The 19,251-nt window shown below is 42.9% G+C and overlaps 1 protein-coding gene across 1 annotated transcript in view; it reads right to left on the reverse strand.

The window, feature by feature from the left end:
• Positions 1 to 19,251, reverse strand: part of LOC121550968 (neuronal calcium sensor 1) — an 84,128-nt gene that overhangs the window by 47,611 nt on the left and 17,266 nt on the right. The window contains exons 2-4 of the mRNA XM_045226987.1: positions 2,917 to 2,994; positions 2,770 to 2,829; positions 2,666 to 2,682 (exon numbers count right to left, since the gene is read on the reverse strand). Coding sequence (XP_045082922.1) covers positions 2,666 to 2,682; positions 2,770 to 2,829; positions 2,917 to 2,994 — 155 coding nt within the window. The remainder of the gene's footprint in view (positions 1 to 2,665; positions 2,683 to 2,769; positions 2,830 to 2,916; positions 2,995 to 19,251) is intronic.

Genomic DNA, 19,251 nt, shown 5'->3' on the forward strand with positions numbered 1-19,251 from the left:
TGTCGGTTGAGTCGGCACAGAGGCAATGATCAGCATATGCAAATGAGAAAGGAAGGTAACTTTGTATATTTCATTTCACAAGTTTTCTTTGCCAATAATTTACCGAGTGACCCAAAATAAGGATGTCCTAGATATTTTGTTGGGGGCAAAATATATATATTTTTAAAAAATCCAGATGAGAGAGTACAATGGGAGATTCCTGTTGTGTGTGTATGTGAGAGAGATGGACAGAGAAAGGGAGTGGACAGGAATGTGAGGGATTTCCGTGTGTTAAATATGAATTATTATTGTCTAAATTTCTCTCTACATTCTCTGTGAGATAAAACAGCCCTATGACATTGTACCAACACATAGCAATGCATTTTATGATACTTGGCTGTTCTTGAAAATAACACCAGTGGATATTTATAGGTTGGACACTGCAGTTGACATTGGACTAACACACAGGTCAGACAGTGTGTAAAGTACAGTCGTTCCAACTGGAACTGATATTCCATCAAGGTGTATTTCAGGAGGATGGCGCCCTCTACTGGTTAAATATAGCAGTACCATCAGTATTACATTTTTACATTTTAGTCATTTAGCAGACGCTCTTATCCAGAGCGATTAGGGTTAAGTGCCTTGCTCAAGGGCACATCGACAGATTTTTCACCTAGTCGGCTCCGGGATTAGAACCAGCGACCTTTCGGGTACTGGCACAACGCTCTTAACCACTAAGCTACCTGCCGCCAGTATCTACTGGATATGGGTTTCAGCTACAGGCCTTTTCTCTGCCATACCAATCACTTTGGAATCACTGAGGGGGACTGAACAAGAGTAGAATGGGACCCCCATCAGTACCATAGAGATCCTAATATAGATAAACCTCTCCTTGAGGACCCCATCAGTACCATAGAGATCCTATTATAGATAAACCTCTCCTTGAGGATCCGATCAGTACCATAGAGATCCTATTATAGATAAACCTCTCCTTGAGGATCCGATCAGTACCATGGAGATCCTATTATAGATAAACCTCTCCTTGAGGATCCGATCAGTACCATAGAGATCCTATTATAGATAAACCTCTCCTTGAGGATCCGATCAGTACCATGGAGATCCTATTATAGATAAACCTCTCCTTGAGGATCCGATCAGTACCATAGAGATCCTATTATAGATAAACCTCTCCTTGAGGACCCCATCAGTACCATAGAGATCCTATTATAGATAAACCTCTCCTTGAGGACCCCATCAGTACCATAGAGATCCTATTATAGATAAACCTCTCCTTGAGGACCCCATCAGTACCATAGAGATCCTATTATAGATAAACCTCTCCTTGAGGACCCCATCAGTACCATAGAGATCCTATTATAGATAAACCTCTCTTTGAGGACCCCATCAGTACCATAGAGATCCTATTATAGATAAACCTCTCCTTGAGGACCCCATCAGTACCATAGAGATCCTATTATAGATAAACCTCTCCTTGAGGACCCCATCAGTACCATAGAGATCCTATTATAGATAAACATCTCCTTGAGGATCCGATCAGTACCATAGAGATCCTATTATAGATAAACCTCTCCTTGAGGACCCCATCAGTACCATAGAGATCCTATTATAGATAAACCTCTCCTTGAGGATCCGATCAGTACCATAGAGATCCTATTATAGATAAACCTCTCCTTGAGGATCCCATCAGTACCATAGAGATCCTATTATAGATAAACCTCTCCTTGAGGACCCCATCAGTACCATAGAGATCCTATTATAGATCAGGAGGTTGGAGAACGGCTGGGGGTCCCTGAGGAGAGGTTGGAGAACGGCTGGGGGTCCCTGAGGAGAGGTTGGAGAACGGCTGGGGGGTCCCTGAGGAGAGGTTGAGAACGGCTGGGGGTCCCTGAGGAGAGGTTGGAGAACGGCTGGGGGTCCCTGAGGAGAGGTTGGAGAACGGCTGGGGGTCCTGAGGAGAGGTTGGAGAATGGCTGGGGGTCCTGAGGAGAGGTTTGGAATGGCTGGGGGTCCTGAGGAGAGGTTGGAGAACGGCTGGGGGTCCTGAGGAGAGGTTTGGAACGGCTGGGGTCCTGAGGAGAGGTTTGGAACGGCTGGGGGTCCTGAGGAGAGGTTTGGAACGGCTGGGGGTCCTGAGGAGAGGTTGGAGAACGGCTGGGGGTCCTGAGGAGAGGTTGGAGAACGACTGGGGGTCCTGAGGAGAGGTTGGAGAACGGCTGGGGGTCCTGAGGAGAGGTTGGAGAACGGCTGGGGGTCCTGAGGAGAGGTTGGAGAACGGCTGGGGGTCCCTGAGGAGAGGTTGGAGAATGGCTGGGGGTCCCTGAGGAGAGGTTGGAGAACGGCTGGGGGTCCCTGAGGAGAGGTTTGGAACGGCTGGGGGTCCCTGAGGAGAGGTTGGAGAACGGCTGGGGGTCCCTGAGGAGAGGTTGGAGAACGGCTGGGGGTCCCTGAGGAGAGGTTGGAGAACGGCTGGGGGTCCCTGAGGAGAGGTTGGAGAATCACTGCTATAATACACTGTTCTTGTATGAGTACATTGTGAGTTCGTGCCGGTTCAGTTGCGGTCCAGACCAGTGTTTTTGGTCCACTCTATACCCCCATGCGTTTGTGTGTGTGTGTGTGTCTAGGTCTGAAATACCAACAGTGGGGTGTGAAATACTTCATCTCCTACTGTACATCTCCACCACACTACACAGGAACCAGGAGAATCACACTGAACGTCTCTACCACACTACACAGGAACCAGGAGAATCACACTGAACGTCTCTACCACACTACACAGGAACCAGGAGAATCACACTGAACGTCTCTACCACACTGAACGTCTCCACCACACTACACAGGAACCAGGAGAATCACACTGAACGTCTCTACCACACTACACAGGAACCAGGAGAATCACACTGAACGTCTCTACCACACTACACAGGAACCAGGAGAATCACACTGAACGTCTCCACCACACTGAACGTCTCCACCACACTGAACGTCTCCACCACACTACACAGGAACCAGGAGAATCACACTGAACGTCTCTACCACACTACACAGGAACCAGGAGAATCACACTGAACGTCTCCACCACACTACACAGGAACCAGGAGAATCACACTGAACGTCTCTACCACACTACACAGGAACCAGGAGAATCACACTGAACGTCTCTACCACACTACACAGGAACCAGGAGAATCACACTGTCACGCTCTGGCTCCGGGACTTTGTATGTTGAGCCAGGGTGTGTTCGTTTTGTTGTGTTTTGGTTGGTTGTCTTTGGGTGTGTTGTCTTGGTTGTTCGTGTGACTCCCAATCAGTGGTAACGAGTGTCAGCTGTCGGCTCGTTATCTCTGATTGGGAGCCATATTTAAACTGTGTGTTTTCACCTTGGGGTTGTGGGTTTTTGTTCCATGTTCTGTCAGTGTCACAGAGGACTTCACGTATCGTCATTTGTTTTGTTGTTTCGTGGTTGCTTTAATTTAATAAAGTCAACATGTTCGCTCAACACGCTGCGCCTTGGTCCGCTTCCTTAGACGATCGTGACAGAAAAACCCACCAAAAAAGGACCAAGCAGCGTGTCCAGGAGCAAGGAGACTGGACATGGGAGGAAGCGCCGGGTAAGGAGATCGAGAGGCTGGCGATGGCCCAGGTGGGCAAATCGTGGTCCTGGGAGGACATGCTCGGGGCAAGGGACCTTGGGGGAGGATCAAGGCCCTGGCGAGAGAGGAGCAACGGCGTCAGCAGGGCCATCGTCGGAAGGACGAGAGGCAACCCCAAAACGTTTTTTGGGGGGGGCACATGGCTTGGGCGGCTGGGCAGCAGGAGGCTGCCACAGGGAGACGTGGAGAGAAGGCTACCGGATTACGGGAGCCATTGGCGAGTAGAGGGAGGGAAGTAGTTGAGGCACGGCGTGAGAGACTGAGGTGTGTTACCAGTCCGTTCCGGCCCGTTCCTGATCCCCGGTTAAGGCCAGTGGTGTGTGTTCCCAGTATGGACCGGCCTGTTCCTACTCCACGCACCAAGTCTACGGTGTGCGTCGACAGCCCTGCCCGGCCTGTTCCTGCTCTACGCACCAAGTCTACGGTGTGCGTCGACAGCCCTGCCCGGCCTGTTCCTGCTCTACGCATCAAGTCTACGGTGTGCGTCGCCAGCCCAGCCCGGCCTGTTCCTGCTCCACGCACAGAACCTACGGTGTGCGTCGCCAGCCCAGCCCGGCCTGTTCCTGCTCTACGCATCAAGTCTACGGTGTGCGTCGACAGCCCTGCCCGGCCTGTTCCTGCTCCACGCACAGAACCTACGGTGTGCGTTCGCCAGCCCAGCCCGGCCTGTTCCTGCTCTACGCATCAAGTCTACGGTGTGCGTCGACAGCCCTGCCCGGCCTGTTCCTGCTCTACGCACCAAGTCTACGGTGTGCGTCGACAGCCCTGCCCGGCCTGTTCCTGCTCTACGCACCAAGTCTATGGTGTGCGTCGACAGCCCTGCCCGGCCTGTTCCTGCTCTACGCATCAAGTCTACGGTGTGCGTCGACAGCCCTGCCCGGCCTGTTCCTGCTCTACGCATCAAGTCTACGGTGTGCGTCGACAGCCCTGCCCGGCCTGTTCCTGCTCTACGCACCAAGTCTACGGTGTGCGTCGCCAGCCCAGCCCGGCCTGTTCCTGCTCTACGCATCAAGTCTACGGTGTGCGTCGACAGCCCTGCCCGGCCTGTTCCTGCTCTACGCACCAAGTCTACGGTGTGCGTCGACAGCCCTGCCCGGCCTGTTCCTGCTCTACGCACCAAGTCTACGGTGTGCGTCGACAGCCCTGCCCGGCCTGTTCTGCTCTACGCACCAAGTCTACGGTGTGCGTCGACAGCCCCTGCCCGGCCTGTTCCTGCTCTACGCACCAAGTCTACGGTGTGCGTCGACAGCCCTGCCCGGCCTGTTCTGCTCTACGCATCAAGTCTACGGTGTGCGTCGACAGCCCTGCCCGGCCTGTTCCTGCTCTACGCATCAAGTCTACGGTGTGCGTCGACAGCCCTGCCCGGCCTGTTCCTGCTCTACGCACCAAGTCTACGGTGTGCGTCGACAGCCCTGCCCGGCCTGTTCCTGCTCCACGCCACGAAGCCTACGGGGTGCGTCGTCGGCCTGGTCCAGCCCGTTCCTGCTACTCGCACCAAGCCAGGGGGTGCGAGTCGTCAGCCTGGTTCAGCTCGTCCTGCTATTCGCACCAAGACAAGGGTGCGAGCCGTCAGCCTGATCCAGCCCATTCCTGCTACTCGCACCAAGCCAGGGATGCAGTCGTCAGCCTGGTGAGGCCCGTTCGGCCCACGCATCAAGCCTAGGTGCGTATCGTCCAGCCAGGTCCGGTCCGTTTCTGCCTCACGCGCCAAGCCAGGGGTACGCGTCGTCAGTCCAGATCCTACCAGCTGGGTCGGATCGGACCGGGGGCGCTTACGGGGGATTGAGGAAGGGTGGTGGTCAAGCCCGAGCCGGAGCCGCCTCCGAGGAGCAACACCCACCCAGCCCTCCCCTGTTTGGGGTTTTTGAGGCGCGGTCGCAGTCCGCGCCTTTAGGGGGTACTGTCACGCTCTGGCTCCGGGACTTTGTATGTTGAGCCAGGGTGTGTTCGTTTTGTTGTGTTTTGGTTGGTTGTCTTTGGGTGTGTTGTCTTGGTTGTTCGTGTGACTCCCAATCAGTGGTAACGAGTGTCAGCTGTCGGCTCAGTTATCTCTGATTGGGAGCCATATTAAACTGTGTGTTTTCACCTTGGGGTTGTGGGTTTTGTTCCATGTTCTGTCAGTGTACAGAGGACTTCACGTATCGTCATTTGTTTTGTTGTTTCGTGGTTGCTTTAATTTAATAAAGTCAACATGTTCGCTCAACACGCTGCGCCTTGGTCCGCTTCCTTAGACGATCGTGACACACACTGAACGTCTCTACCACACTACACAGGAACCAGGAGAATCACACTGAACGTCTCTACCACACTACACAGGAACCAGGAGAATCACACTGAACGTCTCTACCACACTACACAGGAACCAGGAGAATCACACTGAACGTCTCTACCACACTGAACGTCTCTACCACACTACACAGGAACCAGGAGAATCACACTGAACGTCTCTACCACACTGAACGTCTCCACCACACTACACAGGAACCAGGAGAATCACACTGAACGTCTCTACCACACTGAACGTCTCCACCACACTACACAGGAACCAGGAGAATCACACAGTGGGTCCCAAATGGAACCATATTCTCTTTATCTACTGTTGTAGTGCACCATTTGGGCTCTGGTCAAAAAAAGCAGTGCACTATATATGGAATAGGGTGCGATTTGGGATGCATCCACACAGATTTAGGCCTATTTTCTATTACAATACAGTAACATCCTTCACTGACACTACACAGGGAAGAGTCCCAGACGATCACATGTACAGTAACACCTTCTCATACTGAGCAGAAGACCTACACTCTTAGAAAACAATGCGCTAACCTAGAACCTAAAAGGGTTCTTCAACTGTGCCCATTGGAGAACCCTTTGAAGAACCCTTTTTTGGTTCCAGGTAGAACGCTTTTGAGTTCCACATAGAACCCTTTCCACAGAGGGAACCAAAAAGGGTTCTCCTATGGGGTCAGCCGGAGAATCTAAGATGATAAATAATACAGATAATAAAGGGCTCATGTCAAAAGTAGCGCACCGTATATGGAATAGGGGAGCCATTGGGGACGCATCCCCACAGAAGTAGTATCATATTGTCTCTATAAACCTATATAGCATTAGTATCATATTGTCTCTATAAACCGATATAGCCTTAGTATCATATAGTCTCTATAAACCTATATAGCCTTAGTATCATATTGTCTCTATAAACCTATATAGCCTTAGTATCATATTGTCTCTATAAACCTATACAGCCTTAGTATCATATTGTCTCTATAAACCGATATAGCCTTAGTATCATATTGTCTCTATAAACCTATATAGCCTTAGTATCATATTGTCTCTATAAACCTATATAGCCTTAGTATCATATTGTCTCTATAAACCTATATAGCCTTAGTATCATATTGTCTCTATAAACCTATATAGCCTTAGTATCATATTGTCTCTATAAACCTATATAGCCTTAGTATCATATTGTCTCTATAAACCTATATAGCCTTAGTATCATATTGTCTCTATAAAACCTATATAGCCTTAGTATCATATTGTCTCTATAAACCTATATAGCCTTAGTATCATATTGTCTCTATAAACCTATATAGCCTTAGTATCATATTGTCTATATAAACCTATATAGCCTTAGTATCATATTGTCTCTATAAACCTATATAGCCTTAGTATCATATTGTCTCTATAAACCTATATAGCCTTAGTATCATATTGTCTCTATAAGCCTATATAGCCTTAGTATCATATTGTCTCTATAAACCTATATAGCCTTAGTATCATATTGTCTCTATAAACCTATATAGCCTTAGTATCATATTGTCTCTATAAACCTATATAGCCTTAGTATCATATTGTCTCTATAAACCTATATAGCCTTAGTATCATATTGTCTCTATAAACCTATATAGCCTTAGTATCATATTGTCTCTATAAACCTATATAGCCTTAGTATCATATTGTCTCTATAAACCTATATAGCCTTAGTATCATATTGTCTCTATAAACCTATATAGCCTTAGTATCATATTGTCTCTATAAACCTATATAGCCTTAGTATCATATTGTCTCTATAAACCGATATAGCCTTAGTATCATATTGTCTCTATAAACCGATATAGCCTTAGTATCATATTGTCTCTATAAACCTATATAGCCTTAGTATCATATTGTCTCTATAAACCTATATAGCCTTAGTATCATATTGTCTCTATAAACCTATACAGCCTTAGTATCATATTGTCTCTATAAACCTATATAGCCTTAGTATCATATTGTCTCTATAAACCTATATAGCCTTAGTATCATATTGTCTCTATAAACCTATATAGCCTTAGTATCATATTGTCTCTATAAACCTATATAGCCTTAGTATCATATTGTCTCTATAAACCGATATAGCCTTAGTATCATATTGTCTCTATAAACCGATATAGCCTTAGTATCATATTGTCTCTATAAACCTATATAGCCTTAGTATCATATTGTCTCTATAAACCTATATAGCCTTAGTATCATATTGTCTCTATAAACCTATACAGCCTTAGTATCATATTGTCTCTATAAACCGATATAGCCTTAGTATCATATTGTCTCTATAAACCTATATAGCCTTAGTATCATATTGTCTCTATAAACCTATATAGCCTTAGTATCATATTGTCTCTATAAAACCTATACAGCCTTAGTATCATATTGTCTCTATAAACCTATATAGCCTTAGTATCATATTGTCTCTATAAACCTATATAGCCTTAGTATCATATTGTCTCTATAAACCTATATAGCCTTAGTATCATATTGTCTCTATAAACCTATATAGCCTTAGTATCATATTGTCTCTATAAACCTATATAGCCTTAGTATCATATTGTCTCTATAAGCCTATAGCCTTAGTATCATATTGTCTCCTATAAACCTATATAGCCTTAGTATCATATTGTCTCTATAAACCTATATAGCCTTAGTATCATATTGTCTCTATAAACCTATATAGCCTTAGTATCATATTGTCTCTATGCCTATATAGCCTTAGTATCATATTGTCTCTATAAACCTATATAGCCTTAGTATCATATTGTCTCTATAAACCTATATAGCCTTAGTATCATATTGTCTCTATAAACCTATATAGCCTTAGTCACCATATTGTCTCTATAAACCTATATAGCCTTAGGTATCATATTGTCTCTATAAACCTATATAGCCTTAGTATCATATTGTCTCTATAAACCTATATAGCCTTTTGGGTATCATATTGTCTCTCATAAACCTATATAGCCTTAGTATCATATTGTCTCTATAAACCTATATAGCCTTAGTATCATATTGTCTCTATGGTTATACAGCCTTAGTATCATATTGTCTCTATAAACCTATATAGCCTTAGTATCATATATTGTCTCTATAAACCTTATAGCCTTAGTATCATATTGTCTCTATAAACCTATATAGCCTTAGTATCATATTGTCTCTATAAACCTATATAGCCTTAGTATCATATTGTCTCTATAAACCTATATAGCCTTAGTATCATATTGTCTCTATAAACCTATATAGCCTTAGTATCATATTGTCTCTATGCCTATATAGCCTTAGTATCATATTGTCTCTATAAACCTATATAGCCTTAGTATCATATTGTCTCTATAAACCTATATAGCCTTAGTATCATATTGTCTCTATAAACCTATATAGCCTTAGTATCATATTGTCTCTATAAAACCTATATAGCCTTAGTATCGCTATTGTTCTATAAACCCATATAGCCTTAGTATCATATTGTCTCTATAAACCTATATAGCCTTGATCATATTGTCTCTATAAGCCTATATAGCCTTAAGTATCATATTGTCTCTATAAACCTATATAGCCTTAGTATCCATATTGTCTCTATAAACCTATATAGCCTTAGTATCATATTGTCTTCTCTACAAGCCTATACAGCCTTAGTATCATATTGTCTCTATAAGCCGATATAGCCTTAGTATCCATATTGTCTCTATAAACCTATATAGCCTTAGTATCATATTGTCTCTATAAACCTATATAGCCTTAGTATCATATTGTCTCTATAAACCTATATAGCCTTAGTATCATATTGTGCTCTATAAACCTATATAGCCTTAGTATCAGTGTTGTGTACTATAAGCCTATATAGCCTTCGTATCATATTGTCTCTATAAACCCATATAGCCTTAGTATCATATTGTCTCTATAAGCCTATATAGCCTTAGTATCATTTGTCTCTATAAGCCTATATAGCCTTAGTATCCATATTGTCTCTATAAACCTATATAGCCTTAGTATCTATATTGTCTCTATAAACCTATATAGCCTTAGTATCATATTGTCTCTAATTTAAACCTATATAGCCTTAGTATCATATTGTCTCTATAAACCTATACAGCCTTAGTATCATACTTGTCTCTATAAACCTATATAGCCTTAGTATCATATTGTCTCTATATGTAACACTTTTCTCATTAGTATCATATTGTCTCTATAAACCTATATAGCCTGTAGTATCATATTGTCTCTATAAACCTATATAGCCTCAGTATGTATTGTCTTCTATAAACCTATATAGCCTTTAGTATGTATTGTCTCTATAAACCTATATAGCCTTAGTATCATATTGTCTCTATAAACCTATATAGCATTAGTATCATATTGTCTCTATAAACCTATATAGCCTTAGTATCATGTTGTCTCTATAAACCTATATACCTTATATCTATTGTCTCTATAAACCTATACAGCCTTAGTATCATATTGTCTCTATAAACCTATACAGCCTTAGTATCATATTGTACTCTATAAACCTATATGGCCTTAGTATATTGTATATATAAAGCTACTCTTCACCCGTTCAAAAGTTTGGGTCACTTAGAAATGTCTCAAATTGATCAGCAATACAGCGTAGACATTGTTAATGTTTGTAAATGGCTATTGTACGCTGGAAGCCGCGTAATTTCTTAAATGGAATATCTACATTGGCGTACAGAGGCCCTTTATCAGCATTTTATTTCGAAAACAAGGGAAATTGTTAAGTGACCCCAAACTTTTGAGCGGTAGGTGTCCATTACATCCTGATAGAGTTATACTAGTAGCCCTTCCTCACAATATATGAGCCAGTATTCGTCTTACAGTGGGGAAAAAGGATTTAGTCAGCCTACCAATTGTGCCAAGTTCTCCCCACTTAAAAAAGATGAAAATATCGGTACTGTACGTCAGCTATGACAGACAAAATGAGATTTTTTTTTACAGAAAATCACATTGTAGGATTTTTTATGAATTTATTTGCAAATTATGGTGGAAAATAAGTATTTGGTCAATAACAAAAGTTTCTCAATTTGTCTGTCATAGTTGGGCGATGTACCTATGATGAAAAAGTACAGGCCTCTCTCATCTTTTTAAGTGGGAGAATTTGCGTGGTGTGACTGTAAATACTTTTTTCCCCCACTGCAGTCCCTTATCTTATCAACAATAGTGAGCCAGATCGTATTATGTCTGGAGCCAACAGAGAGTCCCTAATCATGCAGACACAACCACCATCCAGTTACATAAAACACCTTTTTGTTTTTTAAAGCAAGTATATACAGTGCTATGAAAAAGTTTTGCCCCTTTCCTAATTTTTCTCTAATTTCGCATATTTGTGATACTGAATGTTATCAGATCTTCAGCAAAACCTAATATTAGATAAAGGGAACATAAGTAAACAAAGAACACAACAATTGCATATTTAGTTCATTTATTTCATAAACAAAGTTATACAACACCCAATTCCCCTGTGTGAAAAAGTAATTGCCCCCTTTACACTCAATAACTGGGTGTTGCCACCTTTAGCTTTCGCAATGACTCCAACCAAATGCTTCCTCTGTAGTTGTTGATCAGTCTCTCACGTCGCTGTGGAGGAATTTTGGTCCACTCTTCCATACCGAACTGCTTTTAACTCAGTGGCGTGTGGGGTTTCAAGCATGAACTGCTTCGTTTCAGTCCTGCCACCAACCATCTCCAATTTGGATTAGGTCTGGACTTTGACTAGGCCATTCAAACCATCCAATTTGTTGCTTTTTAGCAATTTTCATGTACTTGATTGTGTGTTTTGGATCATTGTCTTTGCTGCATGACCCAGCTGCAGCTTCAGCTTCAGCTCTCAGACGGATGGCCTGACATTCTCCTGTAGAATTCTCCCGATACAGAGCAGAATGTGATGGTTCCTTCTATAAAGGCAAGTAGTCCAGGTCCTCAGGCAAGCACCAAGCATCTCCCAAACCATCACACCACCACCACCATGCTTGATCCTTTGGTATGATGTTCTTACTGTGGAGTGCAGTGTCTGGTTTTCGCCAGGCATTACTGGAACCATGTCGTCCAAAAAGTTATACTTTTGAATCATCTATCCATAGACGTTCTTCCCAGAGTCTTGATGATCATCCAGGTTCTTTTTGGCAAACTTTTTGGACGAGATGGGTCCCCTCTAAGTGTGTATGAAACCTTTAAAGTCTGGGTACCCTATTCCCTATAGGCCCCTGGTCAAAAGGCACACTAAATAGTGAATAGGGTGCCATTTGGGATGCAGTAAATAACCACCACACAGGACTGGACGCCCCCTCCCTCAAAGCGTGTAAGTAGTATTTCTAGTAATCCTCCGGCTCTCCAGTCACAAGCCAGTTATCAGTTGCACAGCACCAGGTATCTCCAAGCACTGCGTGTGCGTGTGTGTGTGTGTGTGTGTGTGTGTGTGTGTGTGTGTGTGTGTGTGTGTGTGTGTGTGTGTGTGTGTGTGTGTGTGTGTGTGTGTGTGTGTGTGTGTTGTGTGTGTGTGTGTGCGTGTGCGTGCGTGTGCGTGTGTGTGTGTGTGTGTGTGTGGTATCAACAAGCACAGTGTGTGTGTGTGTGTGTGTGTGTGTGTGTGTGTGTGTGTGTGTGTGTGTGTGTGTGTGTGTGTGTGTGTGTGTGTGTGTGTGTGTGTGTGTGTGTGTGTGTGTGTGTGTGTGTATGTGTGTGTGTGTGCGTGTGCGTGTGCGTGCGTGTGCGTGTGTGTGTGTGTGTGTGTGTGTGTGTGTGGTGTCAACAAGCCGTGTGTGTGTGTGTGTGTGTGTGTGTATGTGTGTGTGTGTTGTGTGTGTCGTGTGCGTGTGTGTGTGTGTGTGTGTGTGTGTGGTATCAACAAGCACAGTGTGTGTGTGTGTGTGTGTGTGTGCGTGTGCGTGTTATGTGTGTGTGTGTGTGTGTGGTATCAGCAAGCACAGTGTGTGTGTGTGTGTGTGTGTGCGGTGCGTGTGTGGTATCAACAACACAGTGTGTGTGTGTGTGTGTGTGTGCGTGTGCGTGTGCTGCCGGCGTGTGTGTGTGTGGTATCAACAAGCACAGTGTGTGTGTGTGTGTGTGTGCTGTGTGTGTGTGTGTGTGTGTGTGTGTGAGCTGCTTTCTTACACAGATTATCACAACTCCCCAAAAAGTCTCTTATGGTAATAACGTCCTAATAAAGTTATTTCAAGTATTTCAGATTCTTCGTTCCTAAAAAGAAAAGGTATTGTTTAAAGGTATTGCTATTTCCAAATAAAACCAGTTCATACCATTATAGGATGGGGACAGTGCCTTCACAAAGTATTCACACCCCCTTGACTTGTTCCACACTTTTGTCGTGTTCAAAGTGGGATTATAATGGATTTAATTGTCGTTTTTTTGTCAATGATCTACACAAAATGTTATGTAATGTCAATTAATAAATATATATTTTTAAATAATGGAAAATAAAACACCAAACAATAAATCTTGATTAGATAAGTATTCACACCCCTTAATACATGTTAGAATCACCTTTGCCCAGTGATTACAGTGTGAGTCTTTCTGGATAAGTTTCTAAAAGCTTTGCACACCTGGATTGTACAATATTGTACATAAAATCTTCAAGAGCTGTCAATATGGTTATTGATCATTTGCTAGACAGCCATTTTCAAGTCTTGCCATCGATTTACATCAGATTTAAGTCCCTACTGTAGCTAGGCCAGTCCGGGACATTCAATGTCATCTTGGTAAGCAACTCCCGTGTATATTTGTACCTTGTGTGTCACGTTGTATAACGGTTAGAAGACAGGCGCGGGGATACGTATTGGGGGTTTTTTGCTCCAGCCCGGGCGCGGGGATACGATTATTAGGGGTTTTATTACTCCAGCCAACACAAACACGTATATATATACAAAAGGATGTATCCCAAAAAAGAGCGAGTGTAACACTCTACACAATCCACGAGACGAGACCCATAATAACAAAGCACAACACACGTACTCACGAGACCAACGGACATGGGCAATAATCACAAGACAATGAACAAGGCCATATATACACTTCTAATCAGGGCAATGGAACCAGGTGTGCCGACTGAGACAAGACAGTCCCGGGGTTGGTGGTAATGATCCTGTCAGTGGCGCCCAGAGAGTCGCGTGGGCGTAGACCTGGAACCACTGAGCAGCAGCTCCAGGGGGATCCGTGACGGTAGTTACCCCCAACACTCTCTCCACACAGGACCTGGCAGCGTCAGAGGCATGGTGATATCAGGTAACATAACAGGCGTTAGATACCACCACCTCCCCAACACTCTCTCCACACAGGACCTGGAACATAGAGACAAGGTGATATCAGGTAACATAACAGCGCGGGATACCACCACCTCCCCCAACACTTCCACACAGCGGGCGTTGAGAGGTGATATCCAGGTAAACAGGCGTTGATACCCCACCCACTTTCTCCACACAGGACCTGGAACGTAGAGACATGGTGACTAACTGGAGGGACCTCAGATATGGGGAGTACCATCACCATCCACACTCTGTGGATTCAGGGATGTTTCCATTCTATCAGCCCTATTCTCTACGTCTAGGCAACTGTCCATTCTATCAGCCCTATCTCTACGTCTAGGCAACTGTCCATTCTACCAGCCCTATCTCGTCCCAGACAACTGTCCATTCTATCAGCCCTATCTCTTACGTCCCTAGACAGCTGTCCATTCTATCAGCCCCTATCTCCGTCTAGACAACTGTCCATTCTATCAGCCCCATTCTCTACGTCTAGGCAACTGTCCATTCTATCAGCCCTATCTCTACGTCTAGACAACTGTCCATTCTATCAGCCCTATCTCTACGTCTAGACTACTGTCCATTCTATCAGCCCTATCTCTACGTCTAGACAACTGTCCATTCTACCAGCCCTATCTCTACGTCTAGAAACTGTCCATTCTATCAGCCCTATCTCTACGTCTAGACAACTGTCCATTCATCAGCCCTATCTCTACGTCTTGACAACTGTCCATTCTGCCGCCTATCTCTACATTCAGGTCTAACCTACAACCCCACCTACTCTCAAGATGAGGGGCTGCATCCAACTATGCCAGCAGCATACCACCCTGCATCCCACTGCTGGTTGGACTCTGGCGCTAAGCAGGGTCGGTCCCTGGATGGGAGACCAGATGCTGCTGGAAAGTGGTGTTGGAGGGCCAGTAGGGAGGCACTCTTTCCTCTGGTCTAAAGAAAAGATCCCAATGCCCCAGGGCAGTGATTGGAGCCTTACCTTGTAGGTGTGTAAAGTAGGGGTGTTAGCACCCATGTCCTGGTTAAATTCCCAGCAGGCCACCTAATCATCCCCAGCTTCCAACTGGCCTTCATTCCTCCCCCTGCCACTATTCCCCAGGTCATTGCTGTAAATGCGAATGTGTTCTCAGTCAACTGCCCTGGTAAAATAAGGGTTCAATAAATACTTAATATAGTTCTAGATTCAGGCCTACCTGCCTTATCTCTACTGTAGCCTTCCTAACCCCTCACGGTGGTCCTATAATTGGGAGTATGGTTCTTGGTCTGTGTGACATGTCGTCCAGGCCTTGCCGTGCTGCGGTAAAACCCCACCAGCATTTCACGCCAGCATGACACTTTTTCCCCCGTCCAAAGAGAGAGAGAGAACACACACACACACACACACAGTTAGTGGGGCGTCCAGGGTGAAGATGATGTAACATGATGTACCCGTTTCCTCCCTTCTGTCCGTCTCTCTCGTTCTGTCTGGCGTCACATGATAATATCACCCACCCTGGTCTGCCCATCTTACTGTCTGACTGACCAGGGGTGCCAGTCTTTAGCGCTCTCTGTTTGTCTGGCGGAACTTTTGGACACACACACACACACTCAAGGAGGAAGAGAGACAGAGGGGAGTGTGTTTGGGTTTGGTTTTTGGGGTGTTCCTGTTTGTTTGTTCTGACACCATAGATTCAGTTTTCTGAAAAGGATTGATTGTTTGTTTTACTGATACATCAATGCAAGGCTCAAGGTAAGATGGATTGGGGGAATATTGTTGTGAGAATATTGTGAGAATTTGATGAGAATGTTTGTTTTTTGTGATGTTGTTTTTGTCTCTCTTGTTTTTATACTGTGTCTCTCTTGTTTTTTATACTGTGTCTCTCTAGTTTTTCTACTGTGTCTCTCTTGTTTTTATACTGTGTCTCTCTTGTTTTTATACTGTGTCTCTTGTTTTTTATTCTGTGTCTCTCTTGTTTTTTATACTGTGTCTCTTGTTTTTATACTGTGTCTCTCCTGTTTTTCTACTGTCTCTCTTGTTTTTTATACTGTGTCTCTCCTGTTTTTCTCTGTCTCTCTTGTTTTTCTACTGTGTCTCTCTTGTTTTTCTACTGTGTCTCTCTCTTGTTTTTTCTACTGTGTCTCTCTTGTTTTTCAACTGTGTCTCTCTTGTTTTTCTAATTTGTCTCTCTTGTTTTTTCTAATGTGTCTCTTGCTTTTTATACTGTGTCTCTCTTGTTTTTTATACTGTGTCTCTCCTGTTTTTCTCTGTCTCTCCTGTTTTTCAACTGTGTCTCTCTTGTTTTCTACTGTGTCTCTCTTGTTTTTTCTACTGTGTCTCTCCTGTTTTTTCAACTGGTCGCTCTTGCTTTTCTACTGTCTCTCTTGTTTTTATACTGTGTCACTTGTTTTTATACTGTGTCTCTCTTGTTTTGCTACTGTCTCTCTTGTTTTTTATACTGTGTCTCTCTCTTGTTTTTATACTGTGTCTCTCTTGTTTTTTCCACTCTCTCCTGTTTTTCTACTGTCTCTCTTGTTTTTCTACTTTCTCCTTGTTTTTCTACTGTGTCTCTCTTGTTTTTCTACTGTGTCTCTCTTGTTTTTATACTGTCTCTCTCATGTTTTTATACTGTCTCTCTCTTGTTTTTACTGTGTCTCTTTTTCTCCTGTGTCTCTCTCTTGTTTTTTATCTTCTCTCTTGTTTTTCTACTGTGTCTCTCCTGTTTTTCTACTGTCTCTCTTGTTTTTCTACTGTGTCTCTATTGTTTTAAAACTGTGTCTCTCTTGTTTTTTATACTGTGTCTCTCTTGTTTTTCTGCTGTGTCTCTCTCTTGTTTTTTATACTGTGTCTCTCTCTTGTTTTTATACTGTGTCTCTCTCTTGTTTTTATACTGTCTCTCTTGTTTTTTCTACTTGTCTCTCCTGTTTTTCTACTGTCTCTCTTGTTTTTTCTTCTGTGTCTCTATTGTTTTTAATTCTGTGTCTCTCTTGTTTTTACTGTGTCTCTCTTGTTTTTCTACTGTGTCTCTCTCTGTTTTTATACTGTGTCTCTCTTGTTTTTCCACTGTGTCTCTCCTGTTTTTCCTGTCTCTCTTGTTTTTCTTCTGTGCCTCTTTTGTTTTTCTACTGTGTCTCTCTTGTTTTTATACTGTGTCTCTCTTGTTTTTCCTGTGTCTCTCCTGTTTTCTACTGTCTCTCTTGTTTTTTCTACTTCTCTCTTGTTTTTCTACTGCTGTTCTCTCTCTTGTTTTTTATACTGTGTCTCTGTTGTTTTTTCTCTACTGTGTCTCTCTCTGTTTTTCTACTGCTTGTCTCTCTTGTTTTTCTACTGTGTCTCTCTCTTGTTTTTCTACTGTCTCTCTTGTTTTTCTACTGTGTCTCCTGTTTTCTACTGTCTCTCTTGTTTTTCTACTGTTTTCTCTCTTGTTTTTCTACTGTGTGTCTCTCTTGTTTTTCTACTGTGTCTCTCTTGTTTTTCTACTGTGTCTCTCTCTTGTTTTTATACTGTGTCTCTCTTGTTTTTTCCCTGTGTCTCTCCTGTTTTTCTACTTTGTCTCTCTTGTTTTTCTACTGTGTCTCTCTTGTTTTTTTCTACTGTGTTACTCTCTTGCTTTTTCTACTGTGTCTCTCTTGTTTTTTATACTGCGTCTCTCTGGTTTTTATACTGTCTCTCTCTTGTTTTTCTACTGTGTCTCTCTTGTTTTTATCACTGTGTCTCTCTTGTTTTTCTACTGTGTCTCTCCTGTTTTTTCTACTTGTGTCTCTCTTGTTTTTTCTACTGTGTCTCTCTTGTTTTTTCTACTGTGTCTCTCTCTTGTTTTTATACTGTGTCTCTCTTGTTTTTCTACTCTGTCTCTCGTGTTTTTCCTGTGTCTCTCTTGTTTTTCTACTTGTTGTCTCTCTTGTTTTTCCTGTGTCTCTCTCTTGTTTTTCTACTGTCTCTCTTGTTTTTTCTACTGTGTCTCTCCTGTTTTTCTACTGTCTCTCTTGTGTTTTCTACTGTGTTCTCTATTGTTTTTAAAACTGTGTCTCTCTTGTTTTTATACTGTCTCTCTCTTGTTTTTCTACTGTATCTCTCCTGTTTTTTCTACTGGTCTCTCTTGTTTTTCTACTGTGTCTTTCTCTTGTTTTTCTGCTGTGTTCTCTCTTGTTTTTATACTGTGTCTCTCTTGTTTTTCTACTCTGTCTCTCCTGTTTTTCTACTGTATCTCTCTTGTTTTTTCTACTGTGTCTCTCTTGTTTTTTCTACTGTGCTCTCTTGTTTTTCTACTGTGTTCTCTCTCGTTTTTATACCGTCTCTCTTGTTTTTCTACTGTGTCTCTCTGTTTTTCTACTGTCTCTCTTGTTTTTTCTACTGTGTCTCTATTGTTTTAATACTGTGTCTCTCTTGTTTTTCTACTGTGTTCTCTCTTGTTTTTTCTACTGTGTCTCTCTCTTGTTTTTTATACTGTGTCTCTCTTGTTTTTCTACTGTGTCTCTCTCTTGTTTTTTTATACTGTGTCTCTCTCTTGTTTTTATACTGTCTCTCTTGTTTTTCTACTGTGTCTCTTCTGTTTTTCTACTGTCTCTCTTGTTTTTCTACTGTGTCTCTATTGTTTTAAAACTGTGTCTCTCTTGTTTTTATACTTGTGTCTCTCTTGTTTTTCTTTCTGTGTCTCTCTCTTGTTTTTATACTGATGTCTCTCTTGTTTTTCCCCTGTGTCTCTCCTGTTTTTCTACTGTCTCTCTTGTTTTTCTACTGTGTCTCTTTTGTTTTTCTACTGTGTCTCTCTTGTTTTTGATACTGTGCCTCTCTTGTTTTTATACTGTGTCTCTCTGGTTTTTATACTGTCTCTCTCTTGTTTTTATACTGTGTCTCTCTTGTTTTTTTTATACTGTGTCTCTCTTATTTTTTATACTGTGTCTCTCCTGTTTTTCTACTGTGTCTCTCTTGTTTTTCTACTGTGTCTCTCTTGTTTTTCTACTGTGTCTCTTTTGTTTTTTCAACTGTGTCTCTCTTGTTTTTCTACTGTCTCTCTTGTTTTTATACT

This window comes from Coregonus clupeaformis, chromosome 18 (assembly GCF_020615455.1).
Source record: "Coregonus clupeaformis isolate EN_2021a chromosome 18, ASM2061545v1, whole genome shotgun sequence".
Lineage (NCBI taxonomy): Eukaryota > Metazoa > Chordata > Actinopteri > Salmoniformes > Salmonidae > Coregonus > Coregonus clupeaformis.